Source organism: Girardinichthys multiradiatus, chromosome 10 (assembly GCF_021462225.1).
Source record: "Girardinichthys multiradiatus isolate DD_20200921_A chromosome 10, DD_fGirMul_XY1, whole genome shotgun sequence".
In the NCBI taxonomy this organism is placed as follows: Eukaryota; Metazoa; Chordata; class Actinopteri; order Cyprinodontiformes; family Goodeidae; genus Girardinichthys; species Girardinichthys multiradiatus.
The window spans coordinates 37,303,609-37,323,166 of NC_061803.1; the positions used below are offsets into that span (position 1 = coordinate 37,303,609).

A 19,558-nucleotide genomic window follows, 5' to 3' on the forward strand; every position below is an offset into this window, starting at 1 on the left:
TTCATTAGGAGTAACGCCACACTGTTTTCTTTAAACATGTGCAAGGCTAGAGCCGCTACATTACAAAATTTAGAAGCAGTCGTTACTAGATTGGATTTGATATTGCAAACAAATTATTCCAGACAGGTTGAAATACAGCATAATATTATTAAGAAGGAAATAAATAATCTTAAACAAAAGTCAGGGTTCCTGATACATAGGACAAGACAAATGTATTATTTTTATGGCTCAAGGCCCAGTCATCTCCTGGCTTCTAGAATCAGAACCAATTAATTGTTTGCAGATATACCATCTATTAGGTCGCGTAAGCGTAATATCATAATCGACCCTAAACAAATTAATGAAATTTTCACAACCTTTTATTCTATACTAAATCAATCGGAGCTTCAGGCGGATGGTGAGAGGTACTTCCTTGACCAGATAGACCTCCCAAAGCTATCAGAAAGCGATGCTGAAAATCTCAAATTTCCTTGGAAGAATTGAAGAGTGTAGCGACTGCTATGCAAAGGAATAAATCTCTGGGCTTTGATGGGATACCTCTTGAGCAATATGTAACTTTTTGGGACAAACTGGGCCCATTAATGTTAGATATGGTGAGAACATCAATAGACAATATCAATAGGTTTTTCAAGAGATGTTAACCTGGCACTAATTTTTTTATTATTGAAGGAAAATAAGGATCTAGTTGACTATCCCAGCTTTTTTTTTTTTTCATTTTTAATTTGTAAAAAAATTAACCCAAATGTAAAATTTTCCTTTTCCATTTTGGCCGCAAAAACGAAGAAAATGTCAAATCAAAGAACTTCCAGTTTTTGTTTTTTATCTATATTTTCTGATGACAAAATCCAATTACCACAATACAAACACAGATCTTTCAAATTAACTACACTGCCAAGTTTAAATAGTTTGAAACAGTACGGACACTGCCCAATACTAAACATTAAAGCATTTTTAGCTCATTATGAAATATATCAGTATTGTTTACAATCACAAGGTCTGTCTATGTTTTGGATTTTTAATACTGTTACTAATAACACTACACATTTTAATTATTTAATATTACAAATGGTCTTTTAGTGGTTCTGAGAAGATAATCATTAAAAATCATAAGCATGTAATGAAATGTTTTTTTCAATAACTCATACAAGACATGGCAAAACTAAAATTAATTTGGCTCAGAATTTGAAAAAACAGTTCAGGGACTTTCTGGGCATTTATAGTCTTTGTAACAAGAAGATACGCTCTCTATTATTGGTAGGGTTTTAGAATTTAGAAAATAATAAAATTATTGTGGTCATTTAAGTTTCTAAAATTATTTTTATCTGTGTACAGAAAATACTCTGACGTTATTAAAAAAGATTAGGCCAATACGGAAAAGCTAAGTGTGGGAAAAAAATAAGTGGAGTATTAAAAAATGTTTTTTATTGGTGGTTGTTGTTGTGAGACACGCTGGGAGGAGCAGCTGAGTTTCACAGCAGATGTTTACTGTGTATCATGATCAGACACAATACCGTTCCTGCCATAGAGGAACTTGGATTAACACATCCCTCCTGTGACCCAAATTTTGTTAATTTATGGCAATAAGACATTACACAATACAAAGTTTATATGACATTATGCTTATAATACATCATTTGCAATTAATGCATGTTTTTTTCTTTCTGTCTTTGCTATCTGCGCTTCCTACAGTCAATGACCTTTAGTACTTTGGAAAATATTTTTGTTCGGTGTGAGGATCTGCAGTGTTGAGACTCTCCAAGTGGCTTAATATTACATTTGCATGTAAATGCAATTTCATAACACTTGGAATATATTACCGAACAATTATTGCACTCCAAACCGTCCTTTGCGCTATGAATATTCAATTCAATTCAGTTTATTTACATCCCATGAGGACAAGGGAGCTGTGGAGGACAACCATGAAGCAGTTGGGTATTCCAGGTAAGATCTGTCACAAAGAGGATTTTGGTCAAGAGATCTAATGTCGGAATGAGAACCAACAGCAGCTTCAACATGGGAAGCACAGAGGACACTAGGAGTGGGGTTGAACGGAGGTAAGCAAGAGATAATGCAGAAGGAATAAATTCATCCGCATAAAATGAGATAAATATTATTCAAAACAAACGACATAATAGGAGGCTTGGCTCTACCACATTGGCTCATGGTGGATCTGCTTTCAGGTGTGAGAGCTGCAAGAAGCCGGCCAAGCCCACAGGAAGGGATCCTCTGTTCAGGAAAGATCCTTTGACACACACACACACACACACACACACACACACACACACACACACACACACACACAAACATAAGGATCAATAACTTAATCAAGGTAATCATACCAGCTTAGTCCTAAAAATACATGCTCCTTAAAAAGGCATGTAAAAACAGTTGACAGCTACTAAAATGTTTTAAGCAAAAATAGACATCCACCAATGTTGTGCACCATTAACATTTCATGCACTGTTACTGTAAATGAATGCAGAAATGTGGTAACAGTGAGGCTGTGGCATTTTAGACTTTCACATATGTGTTTGTCCAAAACTTCTATACCAATGCTATACCAAATCTACCAATATGTATGAAGATTAAGGCTCCTGTTACATCAGGAAAATCAGCTCCTGTTGCAAACTGCACCTTAATGTGCCCTGTGCTGCATTGTATTAGAATTTAATAAACCTGGCTGACATGGATTATTCCATCCAACTTAGGGCCAATTTGTATGGTCCTCATTGGTCTTTGAGCCCCCTTTGAAATACCTCTGATGCTAGGAGCCCCACTGTAATTCCAGCTGTATGAATAATGAGAGCACAACTATTCACTCCTATTTGATATTCTTGCCGCAGACCACTATGTCACCTTTAGACCTCTCCCCGAGGTTTTGGCTACTACCTTCACACCTTCCTTACCATCCCACATGGTTTATTCAGCCCCCTCCAATGGTTTGCTGCACTCACGCTCACACTGCCAGCAACGGTGGTGGTTCCTAGTTCAACAGATCCAGTCTCTATTAATTCCTTTGCTCGCTGCAGATGAAGCCACTGCCACGAAATCTCCACTTCTGTTCAAGTTAATCTAGTGGGTGTCTTAATACCTTACCCAGCATCACCAGCATCTTCTTCAGCACTTTCCAGCAGCCAACAGCAGACATCAGAGCCCAGTATTCTCCAGTTTCAGAGCCCTAGACTCTGCTCAGTACTATCATCACCATCTACACCCCTGGCCTTGTTATCATCATCTCCATTGTTGTCATTTGTGCTCCTGAACTCATTGTCTCTTTAGGACAACCTCGCAGTTGCCCTCCTGAACTCTGTTCTTTGTTCATTTCTTCAGTCCATAGAACCTGACTACTGTATATATGTATGTACTTTATGTCTGTCTGTATGTTTGTATAACTCTGGCTCATTTGCATCAATGCTATTAATATACAAAGTCCCCGTCCAATAAACCTATTCTATTCTAGTGTTACTCAGTTCCCAAATAATAGTCACACTTGCTCTTTACTTTATGATGTCTCACAAAAAGAGAAAAAATAGCTTTGCTATTGTTTGGTTAACCTTCAGCAAGCATACTGTTACATCCCTCTGTAACAGAATTATTGACCTAGCAGAAAGACAATACATGTCAGCAGGAAGAATTTATGCTCCATCACATTTGCAGCAAGGGCCCCTTAAGGAAGTGTGTTCAGTCCTTTGTTTCTTTCTGTCACAACACTAGACTACAGAATTTAGTACAAAGTAGCTCATTGGGTTAATTTAAAATTCAACAACCTTGGAACCCATCAGCAATGAGAATAAAATAATTAACATGGTTAAGTTACAACAGGTAGTGTGATGGTGTGGGGACTACAACCTATGTCAATAAAACTAAAAGATACCTTGTAGAGAGACATTGAACTCGCTGTCCTGCACATCAGTGGGTGTATTGAGGAGAGGATAACTGGCACTCTACTTTTTACTTGTTTAAAAGTCATCTAGTGGAGCACTATTGTGTGACCATTCCATACCTTGGTTCTAAAACTTCTGATAGAGAGGTTGCAAACTGTGTTGGTGATGCCTGGGAGTCATCAGTGTCTCTCTTTCTTCCCTGTGAACCACTTTCAAAGAGGAACAAAATGTTCCTCAGTCATGAAAAAGAAAATCAAAATCAGACCATGATACTTTTATTTATATAAATGTTGACTCAGGAATTTCCACAAACTTCAACTAATTTAAAACTAAGCATGCAGTCTGATCTTGAAATAACTTGACCTGAGCCGCTATCAGTTTGTTTAGCTATCTATTTAGCAAGGTTTTATCTCTGTATTACCACAGTAGCTGGGTTAAGAGTCCTTAGAGCAGCAGGCCTGAGACGATGAACTCCAGTAACCCAAAGAGATCACGCGAGAGCCTCTGGTGATGTCATCATCTAGCCCTGCCTTGTAATCGGCTTATGTCTACAAAGCAGACACCTCTCTATGGTGATTGGATAAACCCTCACACCTCCGTTATGTGATTGGTCAAATCACGTGTCATGCCGAATAATTCGTTGTTGACATGAACGTGTGAAAACGCCGGTCTGAAGAGATATTCGTGCTTGTGTATCATTTATTTTTTAGGATAATTCAATTCAGTTTATTTATATAGCGCCAATTCAAAACACATGTCTCAAGGCACTTCACAAAAGTCAGGTACATACATTCCAATTAATCCTAATCATTGAATAGTGCCGTCAGATTCAGTTATTTATTCAAATTGGATAAAACGTTTTTCTATTTAAGGAAACCCAGCAGATTGCATCCAGTCAGTGACTTGCAGCATTCACTCCTCCTAGATGAACATGTAGAGACAGTGGACAGTCACTGGCGTTGACTTTGCAGCAATCCCTCATACTGAGCATGCATGTAGCGACAGTGGAGAGGAGATCTCCCTTTTAACAGGAAGAAACCTCCAGCAGAATCAGGCTCAGTGTGAGCGGCCATCTGCCACGACCGACTGGGGGTTTAAAAGAACAGAGCAGAGACACAAAGAGACCACAGAAGCACTGATCCAGGAGTACGTTCTATGGGAAGGAAAAGTACATCTTAGTGGATGTGACTCCTTTTGTCGTTTCAGTTAGAAAGAAAGAACAGATAAACTCTGAACCAGTTTTCAAGGATAGAGTCTGGAAGAGAGCACATCTAATTAGTTACAGTAAAAGCTCAGTCAATTGCTATATCTTGGAGAGAGAAAGGGTTAAACACTGAGAGACAGGTTCATGTGGATCATCTGTAGAAGGTGAGCATTAAGGTGTTGCCAGCAGAAGCTTGGACGATGCCCCTCTCCAGAAAGGTGTCACAGGTAGACACAGAGTCAGGCCAGGTGTAGCTTCTAGGAAGAGAAAAGAGAGAGAACATAAAGTTTAAAACTGAAATAACAGCAAATAATGCAAAATTGGAGAGTATTGTGAGAATGTAGCGAAGAGGGTGAAAGTGGTCATTATGTCCTCCAGCAGCCTAAGCCTATAGCAGCATAACTACAGAGATAGTTTCAGTTTATTTATTTATATAGCGCTTATTTACAACAATGTCGTCTCAAGGCACCCCACGGCGCGGGGTAGGCCAGACCAAACCGCCGAGTGCCAGAGTCCGGACACCCCAGAACGGGCCACGTGTAGGGTACTAAGTAAAATAATAAACTGATAAAGTTTGTCCATCTAGAGCCCACTTATGGCCATTGTTATACTAAAAACCACAAGGATTGGGATACCTCTCTTTGTCAGACTGATTATATCCATTGAAAAAGAGAAAAGTAGCTCGATAACTGAAGAATCTGCCTCCCATTCTACTTCTAGAGACACTAGGAACCACCACTAAACCTGCAGTCTCAGAACGAATTGCTCTGTTAGGAACATATGGAACAATCAGATCTCTGGTGTATGATGTAGCTAGATCATTAAGGGTTTTATATGTGAGGAGGAGAATTTTAAATTCAATTCTGGATTTAACAGGTAGCCAATGAAGGGAAGCTAAATTAGGAGAAATATGATCTCTCTTTTTAATTTTCATCAGAACACTTGCTGCAGCATTTTGAATCAGCTGAAGGGGTTTAACTGCATTTTGTGGACATTCTGATAGTAAAGAATTACAATAGTCCAGCCTTGAAGTAACAAATGCATGGACTAGTTTTTCAGTGTCACTCCTGGATAGGATATATCTAATTTTGGCAATGTTCCGGAAGGTGAAAGAAGGAAAACCCTGTTTAATATGAGATTTAAATGACATGTCCTGGTCAAAAATAACACCAAGGTTTTTTACTTTATTACCGGAGGTCAGTTTAATGCCATCCAGGTTAAGGGATTGACTAAGCAGTTTCTGTTTTAAAGACTCCGGTCCAAAGACAACAACTTCTGTCTTGTCTGACTTTAGAAGTAAAAAAATTAAAGTCATCCAAGTTTTTATGTCTTCAAGACATGACTGTAGTCTATCTAACTGGTTGGGCTCATCAGGATTTATGGATAAGTAAAGCTGAGTATCAACAGCATTAACAGTGAAAAAGAATCCCATGCTGCCTGATAATTTTACCTATTGGAAGCATATATATAGTAAAGAGAATTGGCCCAAGTACTGAACCCTGTGGTACTCCACAATTAGCCCTAGAGTTTAAAGATGATTTATCATTTACATGAACAAACTGGAATCTGTCAGACAAATAAGATTTAAACCAGCCTAGTTCTGTTCCCTGATCCCTACAGCATATTCCAGCCTTTCTAAGAGAATATTGTGATCAACTATATCAAATGCAGCACTGAGATCTAACAGAACCAGAACAGACACAAGTTCATTATTTGAGGCCATAAGAATATCATTAGTGACTTTCAGCAGAGCTGTTTCAGTGCTATGATGAACTCTGAAGCCTGACTGAAACTCTTCAAACAGGTCATTGCTGTATAAATGCTCACACATTTGATTAGCAACTATTTTCTCAAGAATTTTAGATAAGAATGGAAGAATGAAATAATGAATTGAAATTAAAAGTTAACAAAATGTTTGGGATTAAACCAGTAAATGTATTATCCAGTCTTTAGTGGTTTAACAAAATGTCTTCTTGAGACACCTAAAGAAATATAGGATAGAATTATTGAAAAACTAAATAGAATGTTGGTCTGAATTAGGCCAACACTTAAGTTGCACAACGTTTAGTGAAACGTCAGGGGTGATCGACCAAAGCGACTTGGGCCGGGTGAGAAGAGAGTCAGTCTGAACGGGAGTAACCCCCCTGCTGACATGCCAACGAATTACTCCATCACTGGCTGGATCCAGAAACTCTGCCTCTCCTCTCATTGGACTGTAACGTGAAGCGGCTGTCAGCCCATGTGGCGTGGCCAGCCATTATACAGCACATTTATATTCATCCGAGAAGAAAGGGAAAGAAGCACGGAAGCTGAACAGGAGAGGAGCCGGCTATCAACGGAACCGAACTGAACTGCCTTCCGAACTAATTCAGCACCGAAACCCGACCTGGTTTATTATATTTTTAAGGACGTGAGAAGAGTGCAGAACACAGGTGAAATCTCTGCTTTTCCACATGGCTTCATGTCCATTATCTCATTTTGCCGCGTCACTTTTAAAATGTAGCTGTAAAAATATTGTGGTTTTAGACTTACAATGTATTAGCATTTGATCAACATTTGGTTTATTTAGTTTATTTTCGTTGAAGTTTGACTTTCTGTTGATGCTTAATGTTATTATAAATGTGCTTTTCTACCCACACCGTGGTCATTTTAATGAAGGGAGAGTTTGTTGGGCAACATAACAGTGGCTTTCTTTCACCATGCAAGGCTCTTTCTAGTGCATGTCTGTATCGAAATGTTACACTCCCTTGAAATGTGACCAACCGGTTCTGTGCATTTAGTAGATCAGGTCTGGAGGAGCAGGTTCCTGAAGCTGTATGTCTGCTTTGTTAAAAAAATCCTCTCATCCTCTAACAAGGGAGACACGCTGTACTTCTTGATGTTGCTGTAAACCTAATACTTTAGCAATTGTCAGAGTGATATTACTCTATGATTCTTAGACATTTAATAAACAAATTAGTTTATGGATCTTTTTCTTTTTGCTGGAATAATTTGGCTAATCAGCAGTGTTGAGGATGGGATTTATGGCTCTCTACCCAGGGCAGAAGGACCTGGCTGGCTCCATCAGCACTCCTACAAGAAACAAGTTTTCTCATACTTGCAGGACCACCCAGTGTTTTTTGTCACATAGGTTCTGGCTGTCCAGATGGTCTGTCTGATGGTGCTGAAGCTGTTGCATGTTTTGCAGTTGTAGTTGGTACTAAATTAAAGGCCTTGTTCAATTTATTTAAATAGCACTGATCCACAACAACTGTCACCTGGAGACACAGCATTTGTCAGTACTGTGTTCTTCTGTTCATCAAGCCGGTGACAGATCTTCACCTGTTGTGACATGCACTGAAGCTAAACATAAGGAAGCGCTAAACATAAGGAAGCGCAATGGAATAGACTGTGTTCAGGAACACTGCTGTTTGTTTAGTGGCTAGTCTGTGAGTAGATCAGTGTGTACTGAAGATGTTGGCTAATTTATCCATAAGTCCATCTCTCTTTTTCTACTAAACCATCTTCTCCAGCATCTTCTGAGACTAGTTTGTAGTGTAGTTTTCATAACCCTAAAATTTAGAAATTAGAAAATTATTCATAAATGTGTTTTGGACTGAGCAGTGTGCTGAACTGGATTTGAGAAGGTCTCTGAGCAGATCATCCAACCATTATCATTTGGTCTGACATTAATAGTGTACAGTACTGTGAAAAAGTATTAAATGCCTTACATATTTCTTGTTTTTCCTTTTTTGCCACACTTAAATGTTTCAGATAATTGAACATATTTTATATCAGACAAAGATGACCAGAATATAAAAAGCAGTTTTCAAAGATATCCAAACCAACCTGGCCTCATATGAAAAACGAATTGCCTCCTAATTTTGATAACTATTCTGCCAACCCTTACCAACAGCAACTGACAGCCAGAGTTTTTGGGAGCTGGTCATTAGTCTTTAACATCACCACTGAGAAAATGTGGCCCCTTCCACTGCAAAAATGTTTGAATTCAGCCATTTTGGAGGGTTTCCCAGTAAGAACAACATATTTAAGGTCATAATAAATCTTCTGAACTGGATTTAAGTCCATAGTTTGGTTAGGCCACTCCTTGGGAGTCATTCAGAGGTGGCCTTGCTACTGTGCTTTGGATCATCGCTGCAGAACAAAAGTGTGATTGGGCTTAAGGTTCTGTACTGATGGCTGCAGGATTATTTGGTAGAGAGCAAAATTCATGATTCCATCAATTATGGCAAGTCTTCCAGGTCTTGAGGAAGCAAAGCAGCTCCAGACCATCATACTACCCCCACCATGTGTGACTGTCAATATGATGGTCTGTTTCTGAAATTCTGTGTTGGTTTTACTCCAGATGAACCACACCATCCATAATATCCCTCTGTAGTCTCGTCAGTTCACAGAATAATTTCCCAAAGGTTTTAGAAATCATCAGTGAGCTCTAGGAGTAGTTGTGGCTGATTGTGGTTGACATCTCTTGTGAAGGTTCACCACTGCTGCATGTCTTCTCTAGTTGTGAATAATGGCTCTTGGTTTACTGGATTCCCAAAGTCAGAAAAATGGCTTAGTAATCCTTTCCAGACTGATGGATGTCAATTATTTAGTTTTTTGACTGTTTTAAAAAAATCCTTTTAAGAGATTTGTTGCTTTTTTAGATCTTTCAGCTGTCAGATGTTCTATTTACATTATTAATGTATGCAGGTCAGGTTATAATCAGCTCTGTGTTTGGCTTGTGAAATTGAGCTCAGCTTTCTGAAAACTGTAGTTAGTTCACCATTCAACACAGGGTTTTTTTCACACACTGCAAGGTTGGTTTGGAAAGAATTATTCCCTAATGGTGGATAAACCCTGGTTGTAGGCAGTAAATAATTTAAATTCGAAACAGGCTTTTTATCAGCTCAACAGTTTAAGATCATTAACCTTAAAAAGTCAAATCTGCCCATAAAGCATTCTTTTCATTTTCAGTCAGGTTTAAACTGTCATGACCACCTGATGACCTTTGACATCAGGGGGTCAGCATAGAAGGATTGTTAAGTTGCACAAGCAAGGTCTCTCATAATTATCAGTCACTGCTAAGGTTTGTCGTAGTTAGTCATTTGAAATTTGTTGGAAGAAAAAAGTTAAGTACAAGACCCCCACAAATTTCACCTGTGCTGATCCAGAGGATTTGTTGGGCTATCCATTGCCCCTTTTCCACTGGCTTCATTTGGCACTACTTGACTCTACTCGGCTCACTTTGCGTGCATTTCCATTACTGTTTTTTTTTTTTTGTACCTTTAACTGCTTTTTTGGTCCCTGCCCCTGAGTAGGTCCGACTGATGCTGAGTAGGGACTACATGTGACGTGAACAGACTGCTGTTCACTGATTGGCCATGGGATCGGGAGAAATTAGAAGGTTTTTGCTGAGGTACTACAGGGAAAAGTTAATAAAACACATGAGGGACTACAATAATATTAAGGACCATAGTGGCCGGAGCGGGTCAAACCCAAATATAATTTTACTATTTACAAATCATAAACCTGAAGGCTGAAAGAAAAGAAAAAGGACACATCAGTTTCTGAATTACACACAGGCAGAGTGCTGTATTTAATTATATCCTAAACCAGCTGATCAAACATAAAGTCTGCTGTTCAGATGCACATTTCCCTCAAAACACACAAAACTACAGGTCCTTCTCAAAAAATTAGCATATTGTGATAAAGTTCATTATTTTCTATAATGTAATGATGAAAATTTAATATTCGTATATTTTAGATTCATTGCACATTAACTGAAATATTTCAGGTCTTTTATTGTCTTAATACGAATGATTTTGGCATACAGCTCATGAAAACCCAAAATTCCTATCTCACAAAATTAGCATATTTCATCCGATCAATAAAAGAAAAGTGTTTTTAATACAAAAAACGTCAACCTTCAAATAATCATGTACAGTTATGCACTCAATACTTGGTCGGGAATCCTTTTGCAGAAATGACTGCTTCAATGCGGCGCGGCATGGAGGCAATCAGCCTGTGGCACTGCTGAGGTCTTATGGAGGCCCAGGATGCTTCGATAGCGGCCTTTAGCTCATCCAGAGTGTTGGGTCTTGAGTCTCTCAACGTTCTCTTCACAATATCCCACAGATTCTCTATGGGGTTCAGGTCAGGAGAGTTGGCAGGCCAATTGAGCACAGTGATACCATGGTCAGTAAACCATTTACCAGTGGTTTTGGCACTGTGAGCAGGTGCCAGGTCGTGCTGAAAAATGAAATCTTCATCTCCATAAAGCTTTTCAGCAGACGGAAGCATGAAGTGCTCCAAAATCTCCTGATAGCTAGCTGCATTGACCCTGCCCTTGATAAAACACAGTGGACCAACACCAGCAGCTGACACGGCACCCCAGACCATCACTGACTGTGGGTACTTGACACTGGACTTCTGGCATTTTGGCATTTCCTTCTCTCCAGTCTTCCTCCAGACTCTGGCACCTTGATTTCCGAATGACATGCAGAATTTGCTTTCATCCGAAAAAAGTACTTTGGACCACTGAGCAACAGTCCAGTGCTGCTTCTCTGTAGCCCAGGTCTGGGGAATGCGGCACCTGTAGCCCATTTTCTGCACACGCCTGTGCACGGTGGCTCTGGATGTTTCTACTCCAGACTCAGTCCACTGCTTCCGCAGGTCCCCCAAGGTCTGGAATCGGCCCTTCTCCACAATCTTCCTCAGGGTCCGGTCACCTCTTCTCGTTGTGCAGCGTTTTCTGCCACACGTTTTCCTTCCCACAGACTTCCCACTGAGGTGCCTTGATACAGCACTCTGGGAACAGCCTATTCGTTCAGAAATTTCTTTCTGTGTCTTACCCTCTTGCTTGAGGGTGTCAATAGTGGCCTTCTGGACAGCAGTCAGGTCGGCAGTCTTACCCATGATTGGGGTTTTGAGTGATGAACCAGGCTGGGAGTTTTAAAGGCCTCAGGAATCTTTTGCAGGTGTTTAGAGTTAACTCGTTGATTCAGATGATTAGGTTCATAGCTCGTTTAGAGACCCTTTTAATGATATGCTAATTTTGTGAGATAGGAATTTTGGGTTTTCATGAGCTGTATGCCACAATCATCCGTATTAAGACAATAAAAGACCTGAAATATTTCAGTTAGTGTGCAATGAATCTAAAATATATGAATGTTAAATTTTCATCATGACATTATGGAAAATAATGAACTTTATCACAATGTGCAAATTTTTTGAGAAGGACCTGTATATCACCATGAAACAGTGGGTTTGGTTCTGAAATTTATTGACGGTCCTTTAGCGAACCTGCGTCTGCAGGAGGGAGCAGGCATGGAGCAGCTGCCCGTAATCAGACTTCCTATATTGGATCAAACGGGAGGAAAACTAACTTCACCGCAGTCAAAAGTCTGCAGTTTTGTGTTTTAAAATCTTTGTCCTCGTTATTGCCATGGCTGAGACTAAAAAAGTCCTCATAAAACCCAAAATTGTAACTTCTTCAGGCAAACTTTGGAACTTCACCAGTCCAGACAGCAGAATCTCTCCTATCTGCTTCTTCTCCCTGAAACAAATTTCTGAAGTGATCAACAAGACTGGTGGGAACTACTGAGTCCTTTCATTAAGATCTGTTTTGGGTTTTGTGGCTCATGGTTCTAAACTTATGAGATCCAACAGCCTGTTGGAGTTTAAATCTTAGTTTTGCTCAATAGACAATCCAAAGTTCAGCTTACAACCTGGTACAATGCAGCAGCATGAAACGTGAATCCTTAAGTCTTTAGACTTTGATCAAAAGTGTACAAACACCAGCTGACCACTTTATTAGGTACACTTTCCTAGTGTCAGGTTGGACCCCTCATTACCTCCAGAACTGCCTTAATTCTGCATGGCATTGATTCAACAATGTGTCAGAAACATTCCTCATAGATTCTGGTCCACATTGACATGACAGCATAACTCAGATGGTGCAGATTTGTCAGCTGAAAAATTATGACAACCTCCAGTTCCACCACATCCTGAAGGTTCTCCATTGGACTGAGACCTAGTGACTGTAGAGGCCATTGGAGTTCAGTGGACTCATTGTCATGTTCAAGAAACCAGTTTTAGATGATTTTAACTTTGTCACATAGAGCATTATCCTGCTGGAAGTATCCATCGGCAGATGGTACATGCATGTAGTCATGAAGGGATGGACCTGGTCACCAACAACACTCAGGTGGACTGTGGGGTAAATGAGGCTAACCTGGTATTAATGAGCCCAAAGTGTTCCTAGAAAATATAACCCACACCATGATAGCACCACCATCCTGAACTATTACTATAAGGAAGGATGGATCCATGCCTTCATGTTGGTTACACCAAACTGTGACCCAAACATCTGAATGTTGCAGCTAAAATCAAGTCTCATCAGACCAGGAACAGTTTCCTGTTTTTCACTGACACAAGTGGCACCTGGGGGGGGATCTTCTGCTGCTGTAGCTCATCTGCTTAGAGGTTTTACGTGCTGTAACTTTGGTGGTGACCAGTGGTTATTAGAGCATTTCTATCACCTAGAACCAGTTTGCCCATTCTCCTCTGACAGCAATAAGGTTTCTTCACCTAGAGCTCTGCTCCCTGTGTGCTTCCCTTTTTAGAGCATATTCTGTGAATCTAAAACATGGTTGTGTGTGAAAATCCCAGTGAACGAGCAGGTTCTGAAAGACTCAGACCAGCCCGCCTGGCGACGACTATGCTACAATTAAGAGTACTGTAACCTCCCTTTTGCCTAATTCTGATGCTCAGTTTGATCTTCAGCAAGTTATCCTTACTGCACCTGGATGGCTGAATGCACTGAGTCACATGGTTATTTTAAAGTGTGATGAACCTAGAATACCCAGAGAGAACCCACATATCCACAGGGAACCAAACTCTACACTGAAAGACCCAACTGAGATTTGAACAAAGGATGTTCTTGCTTACAGGCAGCACTTCTAACAACTGTGAAACAAACATTTCCCCTCAGGTTATTATACTGTGGTTTCTATAGGTTCTAAAAGTAGGAGATTCAGAGCATTTAGCCATTGGTGTCCTCTGGAATAAGCTACCAGTTTATCATCCAGAAGCAAAAACCTTGTTGAGAATTAAAAATGTCCTTTTAGACAGAGTTTATTGTTGCCTTTATTTATCCTGCAGTGATGTTTTTACCCTCTTTCTCCATCTGTTTACAGTAATCCAGGATGGATGAGATCGTCATAGCGGGAATATCAGGCCGTTTGCCAGAGTCTGACAACCTGGAGGAATTTTGGGAAAACCTCATCAATGGTGTGGACATGGTCACAGAGGATGACCGACGGTGGACACCAGGTTAGATATGGGGAAAATGGTATATTAAATTACGTCTGTTTATCTTCAAGTCTTCACTCGTGTTTTTTAAATAATTCAGTTATGTGCTAAACCCATATAGGGCAAAGTTGATACACTTATTTATGATACTTTAAAGGTGCCTAACTATCCACTGTGGATGTTGTAGAAATTTAAAAGTAAATCAGACAAACTTTAAAAATTACATTTATTCATTTATTTAAATTAACACATAAACAACAAACTTTAAACAACATATAACAATAGAATAAAACTCAATATTCAGTCGTCACTCTCACAGTTGTCATGTGGCCGCGGCCACCATCAGTACACTCTACATGACCAGACGCCACTCCTGAAGTAGGAAACCCATCGCTCTACCTGCCGTAACATTGTCAACCATTTGGCGCAGACCAGACGTCTGGTGTCTTTACGCCTTTTTCTTTTTTTTTTTTTACTACCCTGATGTTTGTTACCTTTTCAACTTTTTCGAGGACCGTTGTCTTCCTTCTTTGAGGGCCTCTTTGACAGGGATGTCAGTGAGGATATTACTGGTTCCTCTAGGCTTTCTGGGTCCAGCTTTTGGTGAATACCTTTTTGGTGAATGCCTTACTGTTAGCGTCACACAGGGTCATAGGGTGAAAGGAAGCAGGAACAGACTCAGTGCATGCGCTAAAGCCGACAGAAAAACGGAGGGAGCCCAGATGTCAGTCAAAGGGCCGATACGCTCGGCCTAATTTTAGCGTAGCAGCGACACGCTGAAATGCTCTGGCAAGAACCTCGGCCTTATTACTTCAGGGGAAAATCCTGGACTATGCTGTTGGTGAAACGTGCCTAGAAAAACAAATGCATAAAAATAAGTTAGTAAATTTTAGTTTGATGTGCCAGAAATTAGTTGACATTTTCTTAATTTCTCCTACTTCAGTGGCGCTGACTTCCTCTTGTAGCAACACAGAAACAGGAACTAAAGTTAGGGTTATTTCATAAACACACTGTGAGTTAATAGTTACTGTAGGAGCTGGAAGAACCAGGGTCCCTATGTGTTATCATGCAAAAGACCTGGGGAGGTAGACGGCCATCCAGTAGGACAGGCAGCAGAGGATGGTCCAGGATGAGGCGTGAAGCTGTCTGTTGACAACCCTGGGAGCAATTTATCTGGAGGTTCTACCTCACTTTCTGAGGATGGGAGTTATGTTCTTTAAAGGTGTCTCTTTTTGTTTGGCTAGATCCTGGTGCTCATAAATCCCTTTTGCACATTGTGAGGCAAGGCTGTCAAAACCTGTTTATGATCTCTGGTAGCTCATAAATGGGGACTGTTGGCCCAGAATGCATGCTTGTTGAGATGTTTCTTTATGGGCCCATAAACAGTTCTGCCAAGAGGGTGCAGGTGGTGTGTGCAGTGTGGTGGGAAAGACAATAGCATGATCTTTTCTTATCTATATAATTATTATTATTATTATTACAAAATCCTGCCACTGCAGACATAACACTTCCAACACTTTTTCTCTCCCTTGGCACTATGACATGTCTGGAATTCTGGACTCTTGTTAGATCAGTTTTGTCCACATGACAAATGTCTTTGTAGAGAAACCACACCTTGACAAGACTGTGGATAAGTTATCAAAAAACCTAGTCACATTAGTAGGACGGATGATAGATGATCATGAACATGCCGTATTACAATTACCTAAAGTAGTTTTTTGGTGTAGCAGTTTTATAGTTGACATTTAAGATATTATTTTCAAAATGGCGCTGCTGATGGATGCATGGATACTATTTTCACATCTACTTTTTACTTGTTTAACTTTGCAACTAGAAAGCATGAGATGCAATAGAATTGGACCATGTGTGAAGTTGAGACATCAAGACTTTGTTTCTAAACTGTGGTCAACTGTCTCAGCTGATGACCTATCTCGGCATTTGTCTAGATTGTAGAGTAATCTTGCATAAGACGGTGTCAATCAATATGTCACTTTTTAGATCATAGATGAAGGTTTATGAAAGGAAAAGAAGTTGTTCAACGTGGAAGGGACAGAAAAAGGGGAAAAACTTAGCTTAGCCTGCCAATAACGTTGTGGAGTGATGCACATTGGTCAAATTTCCCAGACTCAGAGGATGTTAATACTAGGCAAAAATCTTTGGTCAGGCTTGTTGCGCACACAACTTATTGAAGAACTGTACCCAAGTTTCAACTATACATGGTCTACCCTATTTCCCAAGCTTACATGGGGGTGTCTTTTCACGATCATACCGAATCTCAACAGAAAACCTTGTACTGTGGTTAATTTTGGGTATATAAAGAAAAATATTTGATTATGTAAATACAGTTTAGTGACTGACTTTGAGCATGACCGGTAACATGTAATAAAATTCTCTAAATCAGTAAAAAGTGGCTCCTGGACAATCAAATATACACACTTAATCTAATTTAGCGTTTTATTAACATTTTAATATTAATAATATATCTATCGTATATTGGTTTTGTTCATTTAGTCTTCCAAAAATATTTTTGTTTCTGTGTTGTATGACTGTATTTAGTAACACTTTGTTAAAGTATTATTGTAGTTGCTTGTTTTAAATTGTCCTGTATGTCTGTCTGTGTGTGTGTGTGTGTGTGTGTGTGTGTGTGTGTTTGTATGTATGTGTATTATGTCTTTGTCATGTTTTTACACCAACCTGCTGTGGGACTGCAGATGAAAATTAACCTTTAAGGCTGAATCTGGCGTATTTACGTGCGAACCCCTGCTGATGTTGATTAATATGCATTGCCCTGTTTTAAATGAATTACAAATCTTTAATTTTCTTTAAGATAAGTAATGTTTAACATTTATTCATCATAAATGTATCATTTTTAAAGGACTTCACATATGAGGCATTTACATTAATTAACATAATTGTTTCAGCAGTGAACCCCAAGTAAACCATGCTCTTTCTGCTTTCCTGAAGGTCTGTATGGTCTTCCGAAAAGGAACGGCAAACTGAAGGACATTAGTCATTTTGATGCACCTTTCTTTGGAGTCCACCCCAAACAGGCCAACACCATGGACCCCCAGCTCCGTCTCATGCTGGAGGTTGCCTATGAGGCCATCGTGGACGGAGGTGCGTTAACACGGTGAAGTATAAATGACATGCATATACACCTAACTGAACTGCTATTGATAAAACTTGTTGCAACAGGTCTGAATCCAAGCACCATGCGTGGAAGTAGGACAGGAGTCTATATTGGAGTGAGTGGCTCTGAGGCTGGTGAGGCCTTCAGCAGAGATCCAGAGGAGTTGTTGGGCTACAGTATGACAGGCTGCCAACGTGCCATGCTGGCCAACCGACTCTCTTACTTTTTTGACTTCAAAGGTTTGTGGACAGTTAGTAACCAACTGATGGCTCCATATAGTAACAGTAGTTCTATATATCAGCATCACTTAAAAACAAATTGGACCTATAGGTGCAGAGGGCCAATATGTCCCTCCACCAACTCCATGACTCCTTCAGATGTTCTCCATGTCCTGAGGGGTCAAAGATAATGCTGACTAATTTAAGCAACCAAGACACTAGATAAAACACTGATTGTGAAAAGCACAGTGTTGATGCAGTAGTTAACTTTTATCTTGTATACTTCTGTTTTACAGTTTTGAAGAGAAAAATAACACAACAATAATTTCCTCCACCATATGCAACCTTTCTGCTGTGTTGTCAGTGTTATTTGAATGACTGGAGTCAATCCATACTCTAAATGCTCTGAATCAGATGTTTAATTCCTCAAATATTCCCCCCAGGCCCCAGCATTACTATCGATACAGCCTGCTCCTCCAGCCTGCTGGCTTTGGAAAATGCCTTTCATGCAATTCGACAGGGCCACATCGATGCTGCCCTGGTGGGGGGAGTCAACCTGCTGCTCAAGCCAAATACTTCAGTCCAGTTTATGAAGCTGGGAATGCTCAGTCCTGAGGGCACCTGCAAGTCTTTTGACTCATCAGGTAGAAGAATGTGGCCAAAAAATATTTGAGCACTATAATGGAGAAAATGCTCATTTCTGGTTCAAGAACAGCTCAACTTTCTTTTTAGACTTTCTTACAAATCTGAGCAAATAGTCTGACTGTAATCACTGTTCTTGTGTTATTTTTAATAAGGAAATGGATACTGCCGATCTGAAGCAGCAGTAGCAGTGCTGCTGACCAAGCTTTCTGCAACAAAGAGAGTTTATGCCACCATAATCAATGCAGGCAACAATACAGATGGATACAAAGAGCAAGGTCAGTAGACCCACCAAAACCCTGTAAATTCAGGTGATATTACCTCTCTGACGCATGATCTAAGAGATAAAAGAACATTGTTGTGAGAATATGGCCTAAAGAGCTTCAGGATGTATAAAATTGATTAAATGTATGTAGCGCTTTTCTAGTTTAATTGACCACTCATAGCATTTCACAATAACACCCTATTGCCAAAAACGTACACATTCATACACCAATATGCAGGCACCTTGGGGGTTAAGTGCCTTGCCCAGGGGAACATCAACTAGTGACAGGGGAACATCAACTAGTGACAGGTATTGAACCCACAACTTTCTGACAGCTAGACAACTACTTTTCCCACTGAGCCACAGTCGCCCCTTCTGAGAATGAAGTCCTCATTTGCAATAAAATGAAACCTTTAAAGTTTTACACATGACTAAGTTTAATAACTTAGAGTTAAATTATGATGAGAACATTATTTTGTTCAGAATTTTCTAGTTGCATTTTGGATGAATTAAAAACCTTTAAAAATGTTTTTAGCCACCCTGACTATGAATATCTACAATAGTCCAGATTAAAGGTTTTGGGTTTATTCAGAGTTAATTAGCTTGAAGAAATAAGAAGTTCGGCACAGTGTTAATTTATGCTGTGTTCACCTTATTTGCCTTGTTTCCTGTTTGATTTTTTTAATCAGCCTCTTTTTGTGGTTTCCTCAGGTGTAACGTTTCCTTCAGGTGACATTCAACAGAGCTTGGTTCGTTTTCTCTACCAGGAGGCAAACATATCACCTGTACAAGTGGAGTACATTGAAGCTCACGGCACTGGAACAAAGGTCAATACGCAGTTTGTAGCTTCATCAACATACCCTTCATCTTAATCTGTTGAGATTTTGCATCACCACTCACTGCTCTCATACATCTAGTGTA

The 19,558-nt window shown here is 39.8% G+C and overlaps 1 protein-coding gene across 1 annotated transcript in view; it reads left to right on the forward strand.

The window, feature by feature from the left end:
• The first annotated feature begins 7,262 nt into the window (after positions 1-7,262).
• fasn (fatty acid synthase) overlaps positions 7,263-19,558 on the forward strand; it is a 53,321-nt gene continuing 41,025 nt past the window's right edge. Inside the window, exons 1-7 of the mRNA XM_047376962.1 lie at positions 7,263-7,520; positions 14,268-14,403; positions 17,347-17,499; positions 17,578-17,751; positions 18,174-18,374; positions 18,528-18,650; positions 19,349-19,464. Coding sequence (XP_047232918.1) covers positions 14,277-14,403; positions 17,347-17,499; positions 17,578-17,751; positions 18,174-18,374; positions 18,528-18,650; positions 19,349-19,464 — 894 coding nt within the window. The 5' untranslated portion in view covers positions 7,263-7,520; positions 14,268-14,276. The remainder of the gene's footprint in view (positions 7,521-14,267; positions 14,404-17,346; positions 17,500-17,577; positions 17,752-18,173; positions 18,375-18,527; positions 18,651-19,348; positions 19,465-19,558) is intronic.